This window comes from Carassius auratus, chromosome 6 (assembly GCF_003368295.1).
Source record: "Carassius auratus strain Wakin chromosome 6, ASM336829v1, whole genome shotgun sequence".
NCBI classification, from domain to species: Eukaryota; Metazoa; Chordata; class Actinopteri; order Cypriniformes; family Cyprinidae; genus Carassius; species Carassius auratus.
Window position 1 is genome coordinate 22,130,217 of NC_039248.1, and position 22,320 is coordinate 22,152,536.

Genomic DNA, 22,320 nt, shown 5'->3' on the forward strand with positions numbered 1-22,320 from the left:
TCCATGTGAGTACATACTTCTTTCTTTAGTATTGTTTAAAAACATATATTGTAAAGCACTATACTGTACATTATATACATTTAAATTGTAAGCGCTATATAAAACAATTGCTAAAAAATAACCGATAATATTTTTACCATTAATGATCAATTAAAATAACAAAACAATCAATAAAAAAAGCTATTATTAATTACTCATTTTCACATGAACCTGGAGTCAGTAAACAGACTGATGAAGTCTCACAAACCTAAAACATACATCACAGTTCAAATAAATGACTGGTGTTTCAGTGAGAGAATCATTTTTTAATTATTTAGAATAAATTCAGTGACTGTAAGCCTGATTCAATTCACTAATGATGTGTTCACAATATTATTTGAGCATTCAAATTTTCTATGGAAAAGACTGCAATAGTAGTTATTTGAATGTTACGTACTGCAGAATTGCTCTGAAAAACATAATGTAACATAATACATCCAAAATGTAAAAATGTGCAGTCTGATTCAGTTTAGTGCAACGCTGCAATCCTGCAGATTAGTGTTAATTCAATTCAGCTGAGAGGTCACACCATGATGTATCAATCTTTTATTGTAACTTTGCAGGGCAGAGTTCACCAAACTAAAACTTTGGAAGGCAGCGAAATTTGCAGAAGCTAAATTGTTTTGATTGAGTTTTAAAAACAACTAAAGCAAAAGATCAATTTGTTTGCAAATCAAAGACTTAGACTGTATTCATTGTTGCTGTAAAAGCATGCACTAGCGCTCCTGAACAAGCATCTTTATCAAGCAATTCTGTAATTTGTTAATTAAAAAAAAATTCACATGACTCATAAATGTTGTTCTTTTATGGACTGGAGTCCTACTTTAACTGCTGTTTTATTTCTACAAAAGAGATAATAAGGTAAAGAAAACAAAGTGTGTTAAAGATACGTATTTTTGGATTTGCAAAATAGTTAAAAATCTAAAAAATAAAAAAAAAAAGCCAACCAAATTATTAAGTCAAAGAACTCAAAGTATCAAGAGTACAACTATACATATAGCAAATGGCTTCACTGCAGTTGTCATTGGCTTTGGCCTTATCAGAGAAGTAAAAAAAATTATATCCCACCCTGTCTTACAGCCCTTTATCAACTGCGATCTGTATAGGCCCGGGACAGCACAAAGCCCAGAGGGGCTGGCCCGTCCCAAAAGACAAGCCTGTGAACAAACGGTTACATGGCCAAAACAGCCCAAGAGCTGATCTGCTGAATTTATTTCCTTTTCCCAAGCTTTATTCACAAAGTGACTCTGCGTGGCCACCCTCCCCGAAAAATAGGCGGGCAGTGAGGTAGACTGGGGGCCGATGACAGAAGGGGCATAGACAGAACAAGTCAGTGTCTTTTGAGGGAAAAATAAAGCTTTGTGAGCAACAGCAGTGGTGGCACATTTGACAGGTCTTTACCAGTCTTCAGCTCCTTTGTGTCACTCACATAATGGAGAAAAACACAAACTGAGCCACTGTGGCGTTATGGCCCGGGCTATTAGTCAACGTGACGGCCTTTGGAGATGCTAATGGCCATATAGTGTGTCCTCCCCCGTCTTCAGAAGCCGGTTATCTGATAGCACAAAGGCATTTCGCTGGAGGTTGACTTCTTCTTCGCCCCTATTGAAACGCTACAGAGTCATTAGGTTAAAGTCTTTCTCTTTTTTTCCCCCCCAAACACTCCTTCTCAGACTATCCTTTTTAACAAACAGGGAATATAATCATTCTCTGAGACGTGAGAGAGGTTGGAGCATATGTATGCGTGTGGCCCCTCAGGTGCTGGAAAAGAAATAGAGCGCTCTCTGAAAAACAGACACCCCGCAATTCCCTCCGCACCCCTCCGGCGAGGTAACGATGCCAGTAACAATCAAGGCCTTGTGAAATGGGAGAGGATGCCCAGGAGTTAAAGACCTCTTACCCACTGTGTTATTCATCAGTGCGGGCTGGAGCTGAGAGCTCAAGGGCCCCACGCTTCCACACGTAGCCCAGAGGTCCAGCTCCACAACCCTGCACTGATGATGAGCACAGGCCATGGAGCATAGAGTCATATCTCAGAGCAAGGGCCACTCACACCTAACACAGCTTCATTAGCTGCAGGAAATGCACACTGACGTACATAGACTCACGTGCATACAGCATCTAGAATTTGGCTATTATACAGTAATTAAAAATAACAGTTTTATATGCAATTTTTTTTTTTTTTAAACTGATCTAGAGCAGTGGTTCTCATTCTCATTCTGGATGTTAAGTGTCAAATTGGTTTTTGCTAAATGTACTGTTCAAAGTTCAAAAATGCCTTTAAAGGGCTAGTAGAAAAAAAATATAATAATAAAAACATTTACTCCCCCATCATGTCATTCCAAACCTGTACAATTTTCATTTTCTGTGGAATTTATTTATTTTTTCATGAAATGTTGCTTTCAGGTTAGCAATGTTATTCAATGTTCTTTTGTATTCCAAGAAATGAAGACGTAACGTAATTTTCACTTTTAAAGGGGTCATATAATGCATATAATTTACATTTTTCCTTTCACTTTGGGTTGTTACAATCTCTTGGTGCATAAAGAAGATCTGTAAAGAGATATTCTTTATAAAGTAAGAAGTTAACTCGTCCACGCCCCCTAAAATGGCTTGTTCTAACATGCCCCCACATCTCTACATCTCTACATCACTATAGGGAAGTCGTGGCCTAGTGGTTAGAGAGTTTGACTCTTAACCCAAGGGTTGTGGGTTTGAATCTCAGGCTGGCAATAACATGATTTAGGTGCCCTTGAGCAAAGCATTGAACCCCCAACTGCTCCCCGGGTGCTGCAGCATAAGTGGCTGCCCACTGCTCTGGGTGTGTGTTCACTGCTCTGTGTGTGTGCACTTTGGATGGGTTAAATGCAGAGCATGAATTCTAAGTATGGGTCACCATACTTGGCTGAATATCACATTGCTATGTGGAAATATTTGTATAAGCTGCCCAGATGTCCAAGAAACAAGGCGTTCCTTTTATACTCATTGTAGTATTGTTGTTGCCACCGCCGCCATGTCATATAGACCCTGTAAAAGCGGAACTTTCTTTGGCTTTCCAAAAGAGGACGATATCTGCTTCGTCATACCTGGAGCTGATCCGTGCTGGTTGCTGAGGAAATACATCAACTTTGCACTGTGGATCGCCGAATCGGCTTTCACCTTGGACAACATGGAGTCCAGCCCGGAGTCGTCACATGTGATTGTACTCGCCTACAAAATACAATTTGAACTTTACACATGACATTGTCTCTATACACATCAAATAATAACATACCATAAATCAATATACACAATAACACTGTGAACTGCTGTTCACGTGATGATAACCTACGTTCATCATCACACCCCTTTATAAGATCAAATTGCACAACAATTTTGCTTCCACATATTTTTCTCTGGCCACCACAACTTCTGGTGCAGTTCAGTTATGGAAATTTTGAGAAAATTATACCTTAAAGAAGTACTGCACAACAGGATAAAGCAAAATGTATACAATCCACTTTTACACTAAAGGTTTTTAAAACTTATAGTAACTCATTACTGTAATATTATGTTTTATGTATTACTTACTCAATTTTAATGAACTAGTGTGTGTATGTGTGTGTGTATGTGATCCTGGACCACAAAACCAGTCTTAAGTAAAAAATTTATAATATAAATGATACAAATCGTTACAAAGCAACTTAACAGAAAATTATATTTCTACAGTATTTAGTAGTAGCTTATAAGTGGTGACTGTCAATTTATGTGCATATGACAGGATTTTTCTGAAAAATTAATACAAGACGTAGTCAGCCAGACGATGAACATTATTAACAGCAATTATTATATGATGCAATCCCACTTGTGGCAATATTTGTTAGTTATGTTTGTTGATTCAGGGTTAGCATCATCTGGGGTCCTCTGAGGGGGTCAGCATCATCTCTTCTCAGGTGTTCTGGATCCAGACTGAAGCTTGTTTAAACCCTAGTAACCACGGGATGTAAATCCCATGGCAAAACAGAGAAACAAACAGAGACATAATTAGCGTATGCTGTTCCAACAAAGTAAAATTAATTGGTTAGAGGAAGTAACAGTGCATCCGTCTAGTTGCTAGATTCTGTGTGCTGTTTTTTGGTCCAATAATTAATATCTCTGTCTTATCCGAATTTAATAGGAGAAAATGATTGGTCATCCAATCTTTTACATTTTAAACAGACTCTGTCACCTTAGATCATTTAGAAGTTTCATCTGATCTCGTTGAGATATATAGTTGAGTATCATCTGCATAACAGTGGAATTTAATCCCATATTTTGTAATAATAATACCAAGGGGCAACATGTATACTGAAAATAGAAGGAGACCTAGGAGAGATCCTTGTGACACTCCATATTTTACTGGTGATAAATGAGATGACTCCCCATTTAAATAAACAAAATGGTAGCGTTCAGACAGGTAGGATCTAAACCATCTTAGAGCCTGCCCTTGAATACCTGAATAGTTTTGTAATCAATCTATGAGTATGTCATGATCTATGGTGTCGAATGCAGCACTAAGATCAAGTAAAACTAGCAATGAGATGCAGCCTTGATCTGACGCAAGTTTTAACAAGTGCAGTTTCTGTGCTATGCTGGGGCCTGAAACCTGACATTCTACATACAGATAATTTGTTTGCAGGAAGGAGCTCAATTAAGCAGACAAAACTTTTTCTAAAATTTTAGACATAAATGGGAGATTTAAAATAGGTCTGTAATTTGCCAGTTCACTAGGATCTAGTTGTGGGTCTTAATAAGAGGGTTAAAAACCGCCAGCTTTCATGGCTTTGGGACGAGACCTAAAGATAACGACAAGTTAATAATATTGAGAAGCGGTTCTTCAGCTACAGGTAACAACTCTTCCAGTAATTTAGTGGGTACAGGATCTAATAAACATTGCTGGTTTAGATACAGTGATAAGTTTATTTAACTCTTCCTGTTCTATAGTTTCAAAGCACTGCAGTTTATCTTTGGGTGCGAAATTGAAGTATTAGACGATGTAGAATCTACATTCGCTATTGTATTTCTAATGTTATCTATTTTATCAGTAAACATTTTTTTATTATTGTTGAAAATGGAGTTTTCAGATCTGTTTTTGAGCACATTTTAACAATTTAAGTCCACTTAAAAGAAGAATAAATATTATAGATGCAGTTAAATACAAGATCGTGGACCAGCGGCATGCAACTGGTCTTTACAATATTAAGCTTAACACTCAGTTCTTATGGATATAAATAACAGCATCTCCTCCAAGTTGTTGAAGCCCTCTTACAACCGACCTGTGTGTGTGACCTAAACTACCAAATATAAAACAAGTAATCTGCGGATAACCTATTTCTAAAATGGTATTTAGGAGTGATTGGTATTTAATGATTTTAGTCATGAAAGCTTCCTCCATACTAGTCAAAGGTGCATTCAACCTCCAAAACAAACACCTCTCTACACTCCTCATTAATCACAACAACTTCTGGTGTGTTAGCAGAGAGATGAAAAAAGATTTCAGTTACTGTTCAGATACTGAAACATGGATGAATTTCCACAAGAATGTGTGGATATTCTTAGTTAATATGGTAAATAGTTTGATATTTCTTTCACTATCAAGTCCACTATTCCTTTGTAAGCATGACAGCTGTTCAGGATATGTGGCAATGTTTCTGTGAAATGTTCTGTAGTGTGATGCAGACAGTGAGGAACCTGAGCTGTAGGAAACCAGATAGAAAGGTTGAGTCTAGTTGGAAGAACTTGTAGTCTGGCTTTTACTGTAAAAATAACAATGTCCTCACTGAGTGCAGTATTCTTGAGAAATGAGTGAGGAACAGAGTGATCAGCAGCACAAGCAAGTTTTCTTTGAAGGTTCAGTCCAGTCCAGTGTTGTTTCTGGTGATACTGGTGTAAATCCATGAGAGTTCGCGAGGCACCTGTAGATGTTAGCAGGGGGATAGATTCACCAAACACAGCTGTTGCTCTGACGTAGATCAGGGGGTCAGTGATGATATCATCTGAGACCCTCACCGTCCCAGAGTCAGACCGAGCCCACTCCAGAGATACTCCTGTTCTTACACACAGGTCATTCAGATCCAGCCAGTCTGACCACACACCCACACACAAAAATACACAAATATTTTGCATAAGTACAGCTTGTAGTGTGCATATAAGTGTGCATTGATCCCATTTTAAACTTAAGACTATTAACATTATGTCATAGGTAGAATTTAAACATTATTTTAAATTCATTTACATTCTATTTAACATCGATGCATTTGGTATACCCAAAGTTACTTACATTGCATTCAGTGTATACATCTGATCAGTTCATGCATTCCCTGGGAATCAAATTCACAACATTAGCATTTATAGCACCATGTTCTACTTTTTGAACTATAGGAATGCTGAAATTCCTGGTTGGACAACCAACCTGTTGAGAAACTAAGGCCTTTGGAGCAGGATTTTTTAATAGACTTTTTCTTAATTACAGCATAGCGATTAGTGAGAAATGTGGTGTTTATTCTGGTTAGCCTGTGTATTCATGCATAAAAATTTAATATTGATGAAGCCAGGTTCAAACCGACTCTTTCAATGCATGTTTTCCAATCATCAAGTACAACAAATGCTTTATAAATAAACCAGCATTAAGCGAACTGAAACATTAACTGTACCTGTCAAAAAGTTTAATAGCAGTCATTCAATTAACAGCAAGCACAATTCTCAACATTAGAAATTCACACGTTTTATATTGTAGACACCCACAAACTCTGTTTAATATACATTTAAAGTCAATTTTATTACTCCTTCTTTAACACCAATTTAATAAATAAACCACATTTGATGGGGTACAACATGCAACATTACAATCTACAACAAAAAGGAGGAAACATTCCTAAATCAACCGACAGATATTCTGTTACAATCACCACACTCAGATATTTTCCCGTTGTGACAACAGATCCATGATTTCAATAAACTTACTCTAGAGATAATTTACAAGTTCATGTATATTTATCCATTTACATCTATGAGCAACCAGGAACAAAGATATGATGTCCCTTACACTCAAAATTATCAGGACAATTATGTGGATTTTATATAAAACCCAGTGAGACCACAAAAATTCTGGAGCACGAAATAGAAAATGTGCAAAGAATTAAAAGTGCACTAAAGCTGAAGATGACAATCAGAATCATTTGAATCTCTCAAAGTAAACAGTCATAAAGTAAAGCAAAACAAAGTGAGAGGAAATGGTGTGTAGGGCCAAAGGAACAAACGTGATATGCCAATGCATTTTCATCCACCTGTGTGAGCAGATGGTTTGATCCGGTCTCTTTATAAATAAATGCTCTGCATCTTCAGAACCAAGCCTTATAGAAGTTTCTTGAATATATTAAACTAAGCTAAGGATGACTACAAGCAAATGAGAAGCAGGTGAGATGTACTGTACAAACAACTGCATATATCGACAGCAGACTGTACAAAATAATTACAAAGGATTTATATGGTGGTCTACTGGTATAACTTTAACTCTTACTTCACTAACTGTTAATATGTCATAAGAGAGATGTTGTATAAATGTTGTGAAATCACAGCTCCAAAACATAAATGGAGGCGGCAATTGGTGAAAAGACATTTTTGAATATTTTCTCAATATATAGTAAGGCCAATCAATAACAGATGCATTTTAACATTTGGCTTCACCATAAACATCCCCTTAACTAATAAAGAAAGTCAGGGGAAAGAGAGAGCAAAATACTTTATTGGGAACGAGGGATTGGGAGATGTACGTGCATGTCTGTCTGACTGGTGTCTCGTAGAACTTGTCTGGTGAACACATTGTTGGCTTTAAGCGCCGGAGGAAGAAAGAATAAAGCATGGCACTGACATGTTCCATTCTTTAATCGAGTAAGTCATTTTTCTCCAAAGGTGATTAAATATACAGCAAACATAAAGGGACTCCAGCTCTCTTAGCTTACTTTCACTGTTTTTAAGGGGGTAGAGTGCGAGTGTGCACGTGTGTAAGAAGACTGAGAGCTAAAGCAGGATACATTAAAAACAGAGAAGACAAGAAGCTGGGAAGAAAGTTCATTTACAAAGGGCAAAAAGCAAAAATGTTGTATTTAATCAGTGCATTTTCTTCTGTCAGGGCATGACTGTCCAGAAACAACATGATCCTGAAAGAAGACAAAAGATTAAGAATTATTTCTCAAATCATTAAACAAAAAAAAAACAAAAAAAACATTTTATACATCAACCAATTACCAAGCAATGCTTTATTTTGTTCAGTCTGTGGTGTAAAAAGATGGCATTAGCAATTAAAGAAAAAAATACTTAAGCAAAACATGTTCAGGTTAAAGTGTCTAAATAATTTTTGTTCCCAAATTTTTTTTATTAGTTTGACTGGTAGTCTACTATATTACTGTAAGTATTTTTAGGTACAATATGTCACGGTTTACTTTATTTTGCTATTCTCAAAATTAAAAAATTCATAATCTCACTGGTGTCTGAATAATTTTTAGTTCGACTGTATATACAGGGCTGTCCATTGATGAATTTCTTAGATGTTTAGCATAATTTTTTCTTTCTTCTAGTTAATGTGTTACTTTGGCAGCCTTAGTTTAATCATATTTTCAAATTGAGTTATAAAAAAGTAATTAAAATCTAAAATGATAATTATAAAATTAGATATTTACATAAATATTTTTTCAATAATATCATCAAATAGTATTAATAATAATTATTTATATATTAATAATGAATTAATGACAGATTAAATAATTAACTACTATCAAATTCTCTCTTTAAGCATGCAGTAGAAATAAACACCACCTACTGCTCTATTTCTCTTTGTGGAGAGCTTCAATGAAAGCTTCAAGTTTCTCCTGAATTTCACGAACTTTTTCTGTAAAGAGAAATGCAAATGTGATTAAATCATATACTAATAATGCTGCACAGATTTACCATTTCATCTCCCATGCGCTGAACTTGACGCAATTCACTAGTCTTCTGGAGTTCAAGCTTCTCCAGGGAAAACCCCTAACCTGGCCACATCATTGCGAAGACTCAAATGCATACAGATATTTCTAAGTTTTCCTGCAGATAAAGTATCAAGTCGTGTCAAGTGCCACTGTGGATACATTCTCTGACACTCAAAGAGCAGATGGTGGCCACTGACAGTTCAGCACTCAAAGGTGCATGCGGTTGAGGAGCAGATGATGAAGAGGTGGTTTTCTATTGCACCTCATAACCTCCACATGCTACTTCAAAAAAAGCATGTCCCCTTCAGGGAGTCATGGAGGAGGAGTGGGAATGGGTGACAACTTTTAACTATGCGAAAGAGTGCAGCAAAGGTAATGGAAAGGTGTAAAATATGAAATTCAGTTTCATTCTCAATTCATTTACAATTTCTGTTCTTAAATTGGTGAATCCCACATTAAGGTTCAGGTTTATTTTTCCAAAAGTATTTTTTTTTTTTTTTTTTTTTATTAAAATATTAAGTTAAATTAAAATAAGGTTTTGTGAGATCCATTCACAAAAAAATTAATAAAATAAAATACAAATAAAATAAATTCAGATCCAAGATGGTTGATGATAAAATAGACATTATAAATATAAAAATTCATTCATTCATTCATTCATGATAAAAAAGACATTATAAATATAAAATTAATTCATTCATTAATTCAAAAAAAAATAATAATAATAATAATTGTAAAATAATGTTGCATTGAATTCAATTGAGAGTCGAGTTGAGAACCTGAAGTAATTTCCAAATCGGTCACTTGTGAGTTTCACTGACCAGTTCACAGCAAGGCAGCTCAGTAGGTTTTGGAACAGAGCTCTTATGTATGTTATGTACACACGCAAGACCATTTGTGACCTAATAGTGTGAGAACAAACAATCTAAAGTCTCATATGACAACAGTTTAACTGGGCTTTTGAAGTGGACACTGGGCTACAAGTTTGTGGCTGTAACTAAATACTGTCATCTGAGGCTCGTGCAGCCATTTTAGGTGTATTTGTGGTACGGGGATTCCCCAAACTCCTCAGAGGTGTAGGATGAAAGAAATAAGACAGACTTTGTGGGCATCTGACATCTGTAAGGACTGAAATACAATACTATGACCCCCACACAACCGCACACGTGCTCACACGTACAAACTTTCACAAATATCCTGAAGCCTGGAAACACGAGCCTTCAGCACCTTCTGCAGACACACACATACGCAATCTTGTGGCTTAGACTTTGACTATCTTTTTTTTGAGCCTAGGGACATAAAGAGTAATGGTGAAGGTTAGCGAATATAACAGGCATTAGGATTTTTTGGAGAGGGCCTTATGACACGGCAGGTGTGGAGATGAAACTGAAGCCACCCGTGGTCTTTTCTGAAAAGGGCAGGATAGCAGCAAGAAAAGATTCATAAAATGTATTCCATCTGAACAATTTGGGGATACATGATCTTACTTTCTGTCACCAAATAACAGTGACGAATGCATTTATTAAAGATTCACTGATATTTACCAATTAACTGATAAGTGTTAACATGGTATGACTAAATATAATATAAAATAATTATTAAAATTTTATAAAGGATTTATAAATTATACATCACTATTATAAACATTATAAATTATTATATTATAAATAAAAATTTAATACTTAAAGAAAAAGTTAAATAAATTATATCAGAATATAAGAACATAAATATCAAATATCTGCAAACAGCAATTGATTAAAAAAATGTAAAACATAGGCCCCATATACAGCGGATAAAATAAGTATTCAACACGTCACTATTTTTCCCAGTAAATATATTTCTAAATCTGCTGCTTACATGAAATTTTCACCAAATGTCGGTAATAACCCAAGTAATCCATCCATACAAAGAAAACAAATAAGTCAATAAATTGTGTGCTGTCTGCAGCCTTTGTCTGTGCTGATCGTCATTTACAAACACGTCATTAAAATGAAGTGTAACTCCGTGAATACTCAACGAAGAGACATGAGAGAGATATCTATAGAAAGCTTAACATTAAAACTAAACAAGTGCTGCCGAAAACAGATATTCTGTGATAAAGTAATCCATTTGAAAACAATGCGATGTCTGTTTTTCACGTCTCCCTTCACTATATCTTATGTGACCACGCCCCCGCATTGAACGCGCTTTTCAGATTCAAACTGAAGCGTGCGGCTTGAATACGCCCACACAGAAGAAAAAGCAGCGAGACTGTTCAAGTTTTTTATTTTACTGTTTGCTTCGCGATGAGAGGAATAAGACATAATTCACCCCAAACAGATGCTAACGCATAGTTTACCGTGGAGGTATGTGTGGAACAACCAATCAAACCTGACTATGTTAGTTGACCAATCAGAACACAGTATGCTATCGAAAGGTGGGGTTTAAGGAAACTGAATCTTTTGAACAGCTTCGCGTTTGGGGATCTCTGAGTATTGAGGTAATTTTAAAATGATATTTTGACAAAATGACAATGTTTTTTAACCTTGGATGGATTTAAACCTAATGTACAGGACTTATAAACAGTGATAGGAAGCTTAGAATTTTCATCTTACTGGCTCTTTAATACTTATTTAATATCCTTTTTTTTTTTTGGTAATGACAGCTTCAAGATGCTTCCTGTATGGATAAACCAGTCGCAGGCATTGCTCAGCTGTGATTCTGATCCCATTCTGCTACAGAGTCCTCAAATCTTGAAGGTTATGTGGGCCTCTTTTATGAACTCTGATCTTTAGTTCTTATTTTCTATTAGATTTAAGTCAGTTGATTGGCTGGGCCATTCTAGCAGCTTAATTGTCTTTTTCTTTAACCAATTGAGAGATTTCTTGGCTGTGTTTGGGATCATTGTCTTGCTGAAATGTCCACCCTTGTTTCATCCTCATCATCTTGGTACTGTAGGTGTTGAGATTGAACCAGCTAATATTAATTCACAATGACTAGGGGCAGGATTGCTTTTTCATGTGTTCAATACTTTTACCCTGTGTCATTCCATTCTAATACACATAACTTATTCATTTATTTTTCTTTGTATGTATGGCTTACTTGGGTTGTTACTGACATCAGGTGAAAATTTCAAGTCAACAGCACCTTTAGAAATATATTTACTAAGAAAAATGGTGACGTATTTATATACTGTTGGATATATTTTTGTAACTTTATTAATTAAATTTCTTGCTTTCATTGTTTTGAAACCAGCATAGTAATGGTTGTACCAATTGTATTAATAAAACTACTTCATAATACACAAATACTAAACATGGTATGAATGAAGAAGTACGTGATGGAAGCTACTATGCTGCATGTGCCAACTGCAAGTCTGGGAAAAGTCTAATTGAAAACGTGTACGTTTACAGCCAATGAAGTTTTAAAGAAGAATGGACAGCTAAGGATGATGTGAACTTGTGTATATGGGCTTAAAGTGTGTGAAAAGACTGTGAGAAACAGATATTTATTTCTGGTCACCATCTGTTTGTTCCACATGGAGGAACGCAGAATGACGGCTAAAAAAAGGCCAAAACAAGACGGTCTTTTCAACGCCTCGGAAATGTGACACAGGAGAGAGAACTGCTCCTTCCCCTGCTTCTGTGAGTCCGAGAACAGTGTCCAAACTCCATTTAGACCCCTGTTTACCTAAGAGATGAGCTTTTGGACACATCCATTCATAGGTCTTCTCTCTTTATCTGGTCATGAATATTCCCATAATCCTTTGGCCCCTGTCCCAGTAGTCTCCTTTTTTGGGAGGTGTGGGGTGGCTTTCTCTCTTTTAGGATTCCTCCTCAATCCCTTCTTTGAAAGGGGCTCTCGCCTGATCTCCACATGAAATGATATCTCTTTCACTCCCACTCTTGCGGGCCTCTAAGCCTCCTGGGCCGGAGCGGCAGAAGGCTGGAGAAAGCACTTAATTGACCTGTAATTAGACTGTGAAACAGTGTGGCCGTGGAGAACAGAAGGATGAGGAAAAAAAGCGAGAGTCAGGGCACGGGATCCCGCCAAGGAGATGGAGCTGCAAGGACCTGAAGAGAAACTCAATCCCTTTTGATATAAATGGTGGCCTTCGGTATTTGCCATTAAGAAGCATGATTGTTAATAGGGAAAATAGTGAAGAAATTAAAATGTGGCAACAGCCTTTTCAGCAGCTCACGTTTCCCACCACGCCTTCCCGGAAACAAGATGACTGAAGACATTCCACAAATCATCATCGCTTCAAGTGTGAACCTGTGTGATAAGCTTCTCAAGCAGCAAAAAGACAAACAACAAAAAAAGTAGTTGCTGTGGAAAACAAAACGAAGATATTTCTAAAAACATTTAATTTAGTTTTTGCTCATTGAATGAAAGTCAGTGGGGTCAAAGATAATTTTGGGAATGTGAAGGTGAGTAAACAATGACAACATTTTCATTTATGGGTGAACTATCCTATTAATAGAACTTAATGCATCTGAACATTCACACCTGAACACCTATCGGGAAAATGAAAATGGCATTCTTGATGAAAAATTGTCACATATACAGTATTTCCTTTTATCCAAATATGTCAGCATTTTTACCTTTAGATCCACTTATCTTAGACAACATACCATGATAGATCTATGCTAATTGTCACAATTTGATAATGAAACCACAACGGAAAACATAGCATTACGGATAGGGATGCAAGATAAATTAGCAAAAAAATGAATTCGTCAAAATGGATAAATTAAGTCCATCCCAAAATGTGAATTCTGTCATTATTTACTCAACATCATGTCATTTCCAAACCTGTATGCAATTTTCTGCAGAACATCAGGAACCAAACAGCACTGAAACCCACAGACTACCACTGAATAGACAAAAATAAATAAATAATAAATTCTCAAAATATCTTATTTTATGTTTCACATAAAAAAAAAAACTATGTATTAGTTATTGGTCATAATATTAAAATATTTATCATCTGACTGCTATTGTTATGGTTTCATGACGATTTTACAGATTCTACCACTACAGACTTTTGTAACATACCCAGCAGTCAGAAGCTTTGAACAGCATCTGATGGTGCAACTAATGGGTATTTTCTCTTTGCTTTCCCCTTGGGCTGCGTGAGAGACTCCTGCTTATGAGGGCTGTGCAGATAGCATTCTGTCAACCCAGGTCTACGCTGAACTCCTCACCTCCCCTTCACAGCCTCCCTCCAGCCTGGCCTCCAATAAGCATTTAATTACAGGGCTTTGGCACAGGTAAGACAAGGGGCAAGTCAAGACATGGAACAGCCTGAAAACCGGACAATAGACGGCCGTCCCTCTATTAGCATTTGAGACCAAAAGTTACCCATGCTGTAAAAGAACGATCTCATAACTGCATATCAGTCAGCATAGAGATCCAACTTTGACACTGCACTCCAAATTGCAGGTGGCCACAGTTGGACTCAATCCCACCTATAATTCTTGACAACACTGATGGTCATCTTAAAGTGAGATTACATCCAAAATTGAAAATTCTGTCATCATTTACTCACCCTCATGTTGTGAGAGCCAACCTTTTTCTTAGTGTTGTTTGTCCATGCAATGAAAGTAAATGGGGAACGATGTTATTTTGGACTTCAACTTTCATTAGGACAAAAATAATCAAACTATTCTTCAAAACATCTAAAGAAGTTCTAAAGAAGATCGCAGTTACACTTTATTTCATATGATATATTACTATATCCTGAGTAATATTATTCAACTATATGTACTTACTATATGGTTAGGGTTAGGATTAGGGTTATTTTAGGGTTAACAATATGTAATTATGCATAATTTATTATTATTATTATAATAGTAAGTACAAGGTGAAAACAGGTGAAAAGGACACATTAAAATAAAGTGTTACACAGAAAGCAAGTCATAGAGGGTTTAGAACTGGATTGAGGGAGACTAAAGAGGGGGTGAAATGCTATTTCATGCATACTGAGTTTTTTACACTGTTAAAGAGTTGGATTCCCATGCTAAACATGGACAAAGTTTCAAAAATTAAGTTATATGATTGAAGGAGTATTTCTGTTCCAAAAATACTACTTCCGGTTTGTCACAAGTTTCGGAAAGTTTTTTTCGAGTATGGCTCTGTGTGACGTTAGATGGAGCGGAATTTCCTTATATGGGTCCTGAGGGCGCGTCTGCCGGAAGAGCGCGCGCTCCCGTACACCACAGCACTGAGAGCACAACAGACTTCACTGATCAAAGCAAGAGCGTCGCGAAATTTCACAAAAGGAGTGTGTTTTTGGTTGCCAGGGCAAGACAACCCTGCACAGATTACCTAAAGAGAAACAGCATTAAGGGACCCGGGATGGAGTTTATTTTTACAGAGCATCAACGGAGTTGTGTAAGTGTTTGTGTTTGTTCCCCTGCATTTTGAAGATGCTTGTTTTACAAACAAGACCAAGTTTGACGACGGATTTGCACATCGTTTATTTCTTAAGGATAATGCATTCCCAACGAAAAAGGGTCACAATCGTGTGTTGGAACCGCATGCGGTGAGTGAAACGGCTTCAAATATCTCTGTGTTGTTAACTTAGCTGTCGGCGTGTAAGCACATCAAGTAAACAACATGTGATGTTGTCATCAAACTGCATGAGTAAAACTGCTTCAAATATCTCTTTGTTGTTAACTTAGCTATCAGCGCGTTAGCACATCAAGTAAACAACATGCGATGTTGTCATCAAACTGCACTTTCCACATGTACAGCTTAAAAAAAAAAAAAAAAAAAACGACAAAGTGCAACTTAATCATTTTCCAAAACCGCTAAGCAAATATATATATAGTTTCAGTACATACCACATAGAGCCGCTGTTGTTGCTGCTGCTCTTGTTAAATTTCAGCCTCTGGATCATAAATATACGCTGAATCTGACTGTTAGCAATGGTTTGTTTTGGTTGGTTTTGTCCTCAGGTAATGTCACAGCTTCCAAACGCTATCAGCGCAAAAGCCTACTGGCTCTCGTGATTCTTTAGCTCCGCCCACACGTCACGCCTACAGACGCTCGTGTTTTTCCGGAAAAAATCGGTACAGACTATCTTTCTCTTATGAATATAATAAAACTAAAGACTTTTTGGAGTTATGAAGGATGCAGTACTACTCTATAGGTACTCAAGATTAACAGGATATTGAGTGAAAACGAGCATTTCACCCCCCCCTTTAAATGACAAAATAAAATTTTGGGTGATGAACTTTAACCCCCACTTGTATGGAACCTAATCAGTCTGAATATTACAGAAATGTGTGTGCAGAAATCCATCGAGGCTTTTCATCAGATCCCGATTTAATAGATCATTAGGTGTGGCAACATATTTACTGATGAATGTTGTGCACTGGTTAAGGGTTCAACTTTAGGACTCTGGATTTAAAAGAAAAAACACTTTGTTCCTGCAGTTCACAGAATGCATTAAAGTCATGCCGGGACTGAAATTATAGCTTCAGTAAATCCCTTCTTTTAACTATGAATTGAACAAAGACATGATGAAGCAGCAGCACTATGTCACGCAGTGTCATCGAGACTGGGCCAGAAGGTGAGGCACTACAACAACTGTTCTATTTTTACTCTGCGAGGAAGGATGTATGGTTTTCCTATTACCTCATAAGAGACTATCTGACAGATAGATGTATAGTGCGTTATGCGAATGCTTTGAAAACAGCCTCGCAGGAAACCGAATGACAACGGGGCTTGATCCTGCCGACCCTAGAGGCACTTTTTGTGACGGCACGAATGGTGAAATGGAAATGCAAGTTCTCTGGTTCATTTCCCACTCATATGACTTTCACTTCCCTGGGTTTGAAGGCAGGGTGACAGTAAAAGGGAGAAGAGGGAAAATACTTCCTTCACTGGGACGACAAGTGTTGAGAGATTTATATGTGGGGAGCAGGACCTTTGAGAGCACTTGGGTGGGGTGACGGGGATGCGGTGGTGGGAGTGGGCGGCCCATTATCAGCTTGCATGGGAAGACTGGGCCTACAAGCCAGCTTCAGGGGTGGAGGGGAATGGGGCTTGCTCCAGCTGTTTTAGAGATGGGAGCGGTTTCCTCTCGGCCTGAAAGAAAGCCATAATCGTCTTTCTGTCACTGTAGGGCCAGGCCAAAAACATGCTTTTCACATCAGAGCGATGGGGTGCAGGGAATATGGTGGGAGCGTGTGAGAAAGAAGAGGCGAGGGTGAGAAAAGGAAAAACACAGAAGCTGGCTACAGATGAAAGGCAAGTGCATATAGCTCTTCATAAATTGATGCGTGACATCCTAAAGCGTGCCGTTTTTCTCGAATATAAGTTTACTGGTTAAGTTTTTGTATATGTCTTTGCTGAACTGAACATTCATTTGCATAAATCAATAAAAATAAGTTTTCATGTCAATACAGGGCTCAGCAGTAAGAATGACTCAATGGTTGCCAGCTGAAGGGATCACAACAATTGTTCTTTATGGAGTTAAATTATAGCTGTATGACTCTGTACTGCTGTGAGTTCAGAATAATAACGTTTATTTAAAAAAACAGGGTCAAAAGATATTATTAAGTAAAAATATTAGTAAATAAAAATAAACAAATAATTTAAAGTTATCCGGGACCAAACAATTGGCTATTTTCAAATTCTTAACAGGATTATTGTTAACTAAACCTAGAACCAAAACCATAGATTACTTGAAGAAAAAAAAAAAAAAACATTAACTTAAATAAAGTAAAATATAAAAACTGTAAACTAATTTCAGAATTATCATTTTTGTTAAGTTTAAGTCGAAGTAGTAAAATAACTAAAACTAAACAAACTTAAACTTAAACCTTACAAAAAAAAATAATACTTAGATATATTTATAAAAAAATAAAAAAATTACAAAAACACTACAAAAATTAATTCTTCAACTAAATAAAAAATTTTAATAGAAAATAGAAAAATAAAACCCAATTAAAAACCCAGTGATAACAGTAAAATAACACTTGTTCTTAACATATAGATGATTATTTCTATAGATCTTTGACGAAACGTTCAACAGTCCATCTAGTTGTGCAACATCACGAAGTGTGAGACACAATCACAGGATCAACAGTTCACACCTGAGCTGTGCCATATGCACCATAACTTTCATCCTTCAAGCTCTACATAAGCCCATAAAATGCCAAAACATACAGTCAAGGGAATGATTAGACAGAGGACAAAGCAAGTGAGAGAGAAAGACGCTGTAAGGAGGTGGTACACCAACTTCTGTGGTGACCTAACGCCTGGTGCAAACACAGTTAAACCCTGTGTATACAGAGCTCAGGGCAGCAACAGTACATCACTACGCAAGGAGGAAACGGAGGAGCGGTTTTCATTGAATACTAAAACTGGTTTCCACGTCATCCTGTCACAGGGAGACAAAATGATGCAAAGGTGATGAGGGGGAGTGTGAGACTGAACATAAGAGCGTTTCTTAAAGGGTCTGAATCAAATCTAATCATAAAATCTGTAAATACAAAGCCTTACCTCCAATGATGTGGAGTTTCTGATTTTGTCAGAATCAAGTGTTTTTAATTGCCCATACAAATTCATGATCTAATGTATGCATAGCCCTGTCATTGCTAGACCAATTTAAAATACACTGTCTCAGTTATTCTCAAATAAAACCCAGCCAAAAAATGTATTTCAATTATGAAAGTAAAAATAAATCAAAATAAATCTAATCGGAAAAAAAAGTAATGGATTCCAATTATACAAAAACACAAAAATCAAGTAATGGTTAATAAAATAGCTCATATAATCTTAATGAGTTTACAATATAAACTAAAACTTTACTATTACTTCAACTGCTTGTGCACATGCTGTAGACATGTATTGCTGCTGCAGGGATGCAAGTTTGAAGCCAGGCTATTTTTGCCCTGATTCTCTCTCCCTTCTCAACACAATATTGTCCTATCACCCCATATAAAAAAGCTAGAGTAATGCTCAAAATGTGGAAAAACAACCCACACTTCAGTTGCCATGTCTCATAAGCATTTTTTTTTTTTTGTGCTTGAGGGCCTTTAAAAAGCCAAAAAAATAAGTACCTAAAGAATAATTACTCTGGCTGTTTAGACATAAATTTTCCAACATTCAAAAAAAAAAAAAAAAAAGAAACTAAATGCCAAGTCTATGACTGTCATACAGCTTGACAAGAGGGGGAGCCACATACACCCTACCCTGAATTGCTGTAATTGAATTTAGTCTATTAGGTAAATCAAAGGTCCACAAAGCCGTCCTGATGCACCTCCAGCTGCATATTAGCAATTTAGGCAGAGTTCCAGCTGAGGCACAGTGCCATACAGCTGCCCTGGCACAGCGTACGCACACACGACACATCACCCACAGGCAGCAGCCACAGTAACAAGCCTGAATGCAGCCATCTTGCACATCTAATCCCACGCATTCCCTCTCTCTCCCTCTTTCTCTTTCTCTCTCACGCTCACAAACACACACACACACACACACACACACACACATGCACAATCCCCAAGTGTGAAACCAGAGCAGCTCACTGCCTGTCTGCCTGCAAGTAAGGGCAAATCGCTCTTAACACCAGACTTTGCCCCAAGGGGTAAATTTTTTTCTCTTTGTTAAGGGAAGTGCCCCTGTCCCCCCCCCCAGCTCCTCATCTTCAAACAGACAGACAGGTGAGGCCAGGGTCAGCGGCTCAGCTCCCTGCACCTGTGGGAGTAATAGCCCCTCACGGCCTCATATGAGCCGGACTCAACCCCTGGCTCAGCCCCAGGTTCCATGAGCCCGTCAATACATCTCTCGCTTTATGAAGGGGGCTGTCAGTTTTTCCAATCCGTAAAAAAACAAAAAGGCAAACAAGGAGAGAGACGGGAAGCGTGTAACAACAGCTCATAGGTGATTTAAAGATCACGGAGCTTGAAATCCCCCTGCTTCCTAACCCCTCCCATCCGCTGCTGGATTCTGGAATCTTTTCCTGTTGGGTCTTGTAAGGTGGGCGACATGGAATAGATGCGGCTTCAAGACATATTCCCAAAATAAATCGTTCACTTTCCAACTTCTAAAATCACCATCCAGTGGAATAAAACGAATCAAAAAGATCTAATTTTGCAAAACTCAGTACAGTTCAAGATTGGATCTACCAAAGCGTCATCAAAGTGAAGTGAAGCACAACGCTCAGAGTGCTTCGTAAAGAGTAATGAGCTTCATTGATCTGTAAAAACCTCAAGAAGCTCTCCAGAAGTCAGACGTCTGTTAGGCACTTGTCATAACTGCTGGTCAGAAAGTGATGGATGGAACTTTAGCAAGAGCCAACTGAGAGAGTATGCTAGGGTCATTAAAGCTGTGGAAAATTTAGGTTTTTTTTTTTTTTTTATATGACAATGTGATTTCTGGGAAGGTGAGAAATGAAAGCTTGTGCTTATTTTAGGTTTTAGATGATCTAAAACAGGTTTCAAGGGATGCCATACAAGAACCATTTTTTGGGACTCCCAAAGAACTTTTCAGTGAACAGTTCTTCAAGAAGCATTTTTAAGTGTGAAGAACATTCAAATAATTGAAATAGACATTTTCCCCCCATAAAGAGCGTTACGAGTAATGGAAAAGTACCACTGAGGTTTAAGGTTCTTCACAGAAACATAGACGCCAGTAAAAAGAGAGTTTGAATCAGCTTGCAAGGTGATAGCAAAAAAAAAAAAAAAAAAACTTTCAGAGTAGCATACTGGTGCTTGAAACCAGGCCAGATTGAAAACATCACTGTTTAAATGCTTTAAGAATTTAAGAGGTGAGCATGGTGGAAATGTGATCATTTGTTCTCTCTGAGAAGCACCCGGGACAGTGCATAAAAAGTACATCCAGGAACCCTGGGAACATGATGCCACCTCACGCAGGAAAGGCAGCAAGGCCAGACAGGCCCACAAATTCTTTCCTGCTATTTTTAAAGAAATTGGAAATAGCCAGGATTCTGTCCAAACTCATGTTCTTTGCATATCCCTTCAAGATATGTCAGAAACTGCTGCCCCCCACCCCAAAAAAAGTGGCAAAACCGTTAGTAAAACATCACACTGCATAAATTGTGTATACACACAGACAATGTAGTATGCTTACACTAAACACATTTGCAAATCTCTTGCCTGACAACTTCAATTATGCTTTTTATTTATCCCATGTACACACAAATTTACAGTATACGGTGTAAGAAAATGGAAAAACTATATGTGACACTACAAATAATGATTAAGCCATTGTGACTCCTGTAACCTAATGCCAAACAGAAAAGCTAAAATAGCCAAATAGTCATTTTCTATTCATTAACTGAAAGCAAAACGGACAACAATGACGTGGCGAAAACAGCTGGGTCTGATATTGTTTAATAAATAAGAACGTTTCTGCTTCAATTCAGAACTTAAAAAAACTTGGTAGTGCATTTAGAACGATGCTTAATGTGTATTAATTCACACAATTCAACTGTTAGGTCTGTCTAGGCCTGTCAATAGCTTAAATCAATAAATTATGATTTAATGTTTGTTAAATCCCTGTTAATGGTGTCTTTAACTTTAAAAATACTTTAAGTATTATTGTCACTTTTTTATCCAATTTGTTTTTAGGGCAAAAAGTTTAGGAAATCTGCTAATGGCATCCATGCCATGTAACATTAAATTAATCTCAAAAGTGACGACTTTGCCAACCATAACTGTTAGTAAAAAAAAAAAAAAACACAATTGTTTTTCATATCATGGCAACCATTATTAACAATCCAAGACCTGTCACCACAGCCCACTCTCACTCATAAGACTGACTGCACATTAATAGAGTGACCAGTGTGTTCTGTGCAGTGGCAACCGCTAGGGCACTGATGCATGCATGCATGCCCAGGCTTGCTTTTATTAGCATAACAGCTAACAATAACTTCTTGGGAGGTCATGCTTATGTTTTCCCTAAGTGCTGGTTGTCCACCAGGCAACGTCATGCTTTACAGCACAGGAATCCACTCTAAGGGTTACCCAACGCCAAACACCAGGCTTAAAAAGTGGAGGGTCGGACATCTAAGACTAGTGGACATGCTCACGGGACCCAACATCCTGGTCTTTATACAGTATTCAAGCACTTCTTATTGGTTAAAATCTTGTCAAACTCTGTCCTAAAAGATTGTGTCCTAAAGACTTAAGAGCCATTTACACCAAGAACTATAATTATAAAGATAATCAAAACAATAACTACATTAGCATCCACTCCAATGCATAATACTATTGTTTATAATAAGCACAAGCTATGGATTCTGTTTTGCTGTCATTGTATTTCATTCATTATCTTGATTACA

The 22,320-nt window shown here is 37.3% G+C and overlaps 1 protein-coding gene across 8 annotated transcripts in view; it reads right to left on the reverse strand.

Annotated features, from left to right (window-relative positions):
• Positions 1 to 6,816: 6,816 nt before the first annotated feature.
• The window catches only part of opa1 (OPA1 mitochondrial dynamin like GTPase), a 40,024-nt gene continuing 24,520 nt past the window's right edge, over positions 6,817 to 22,320 (reverse strand). For all 8 annotated transcript variants that reach the window (XR_003289965.1, XM_026265614.1, XM_026265613.1 and 5 more), the window contains 2 exons: positions 8,876 to 8,944; positions 6,817 to 8,216 (listed from right to left, as the gene is read on the reverse strand). Coding sequence is in view for 7 of the 8 variants with exons in the window: in XM_026265614.1 (XP_026121399.1) it covers positions 8,880 to 8,944 (65 nt within the window). In the remaining variant the exon portion in view is untranslated. The remainder of the gene's footprint in view (positions 8,217 to 8,875; positions 8,945 to 22,320) is intronic.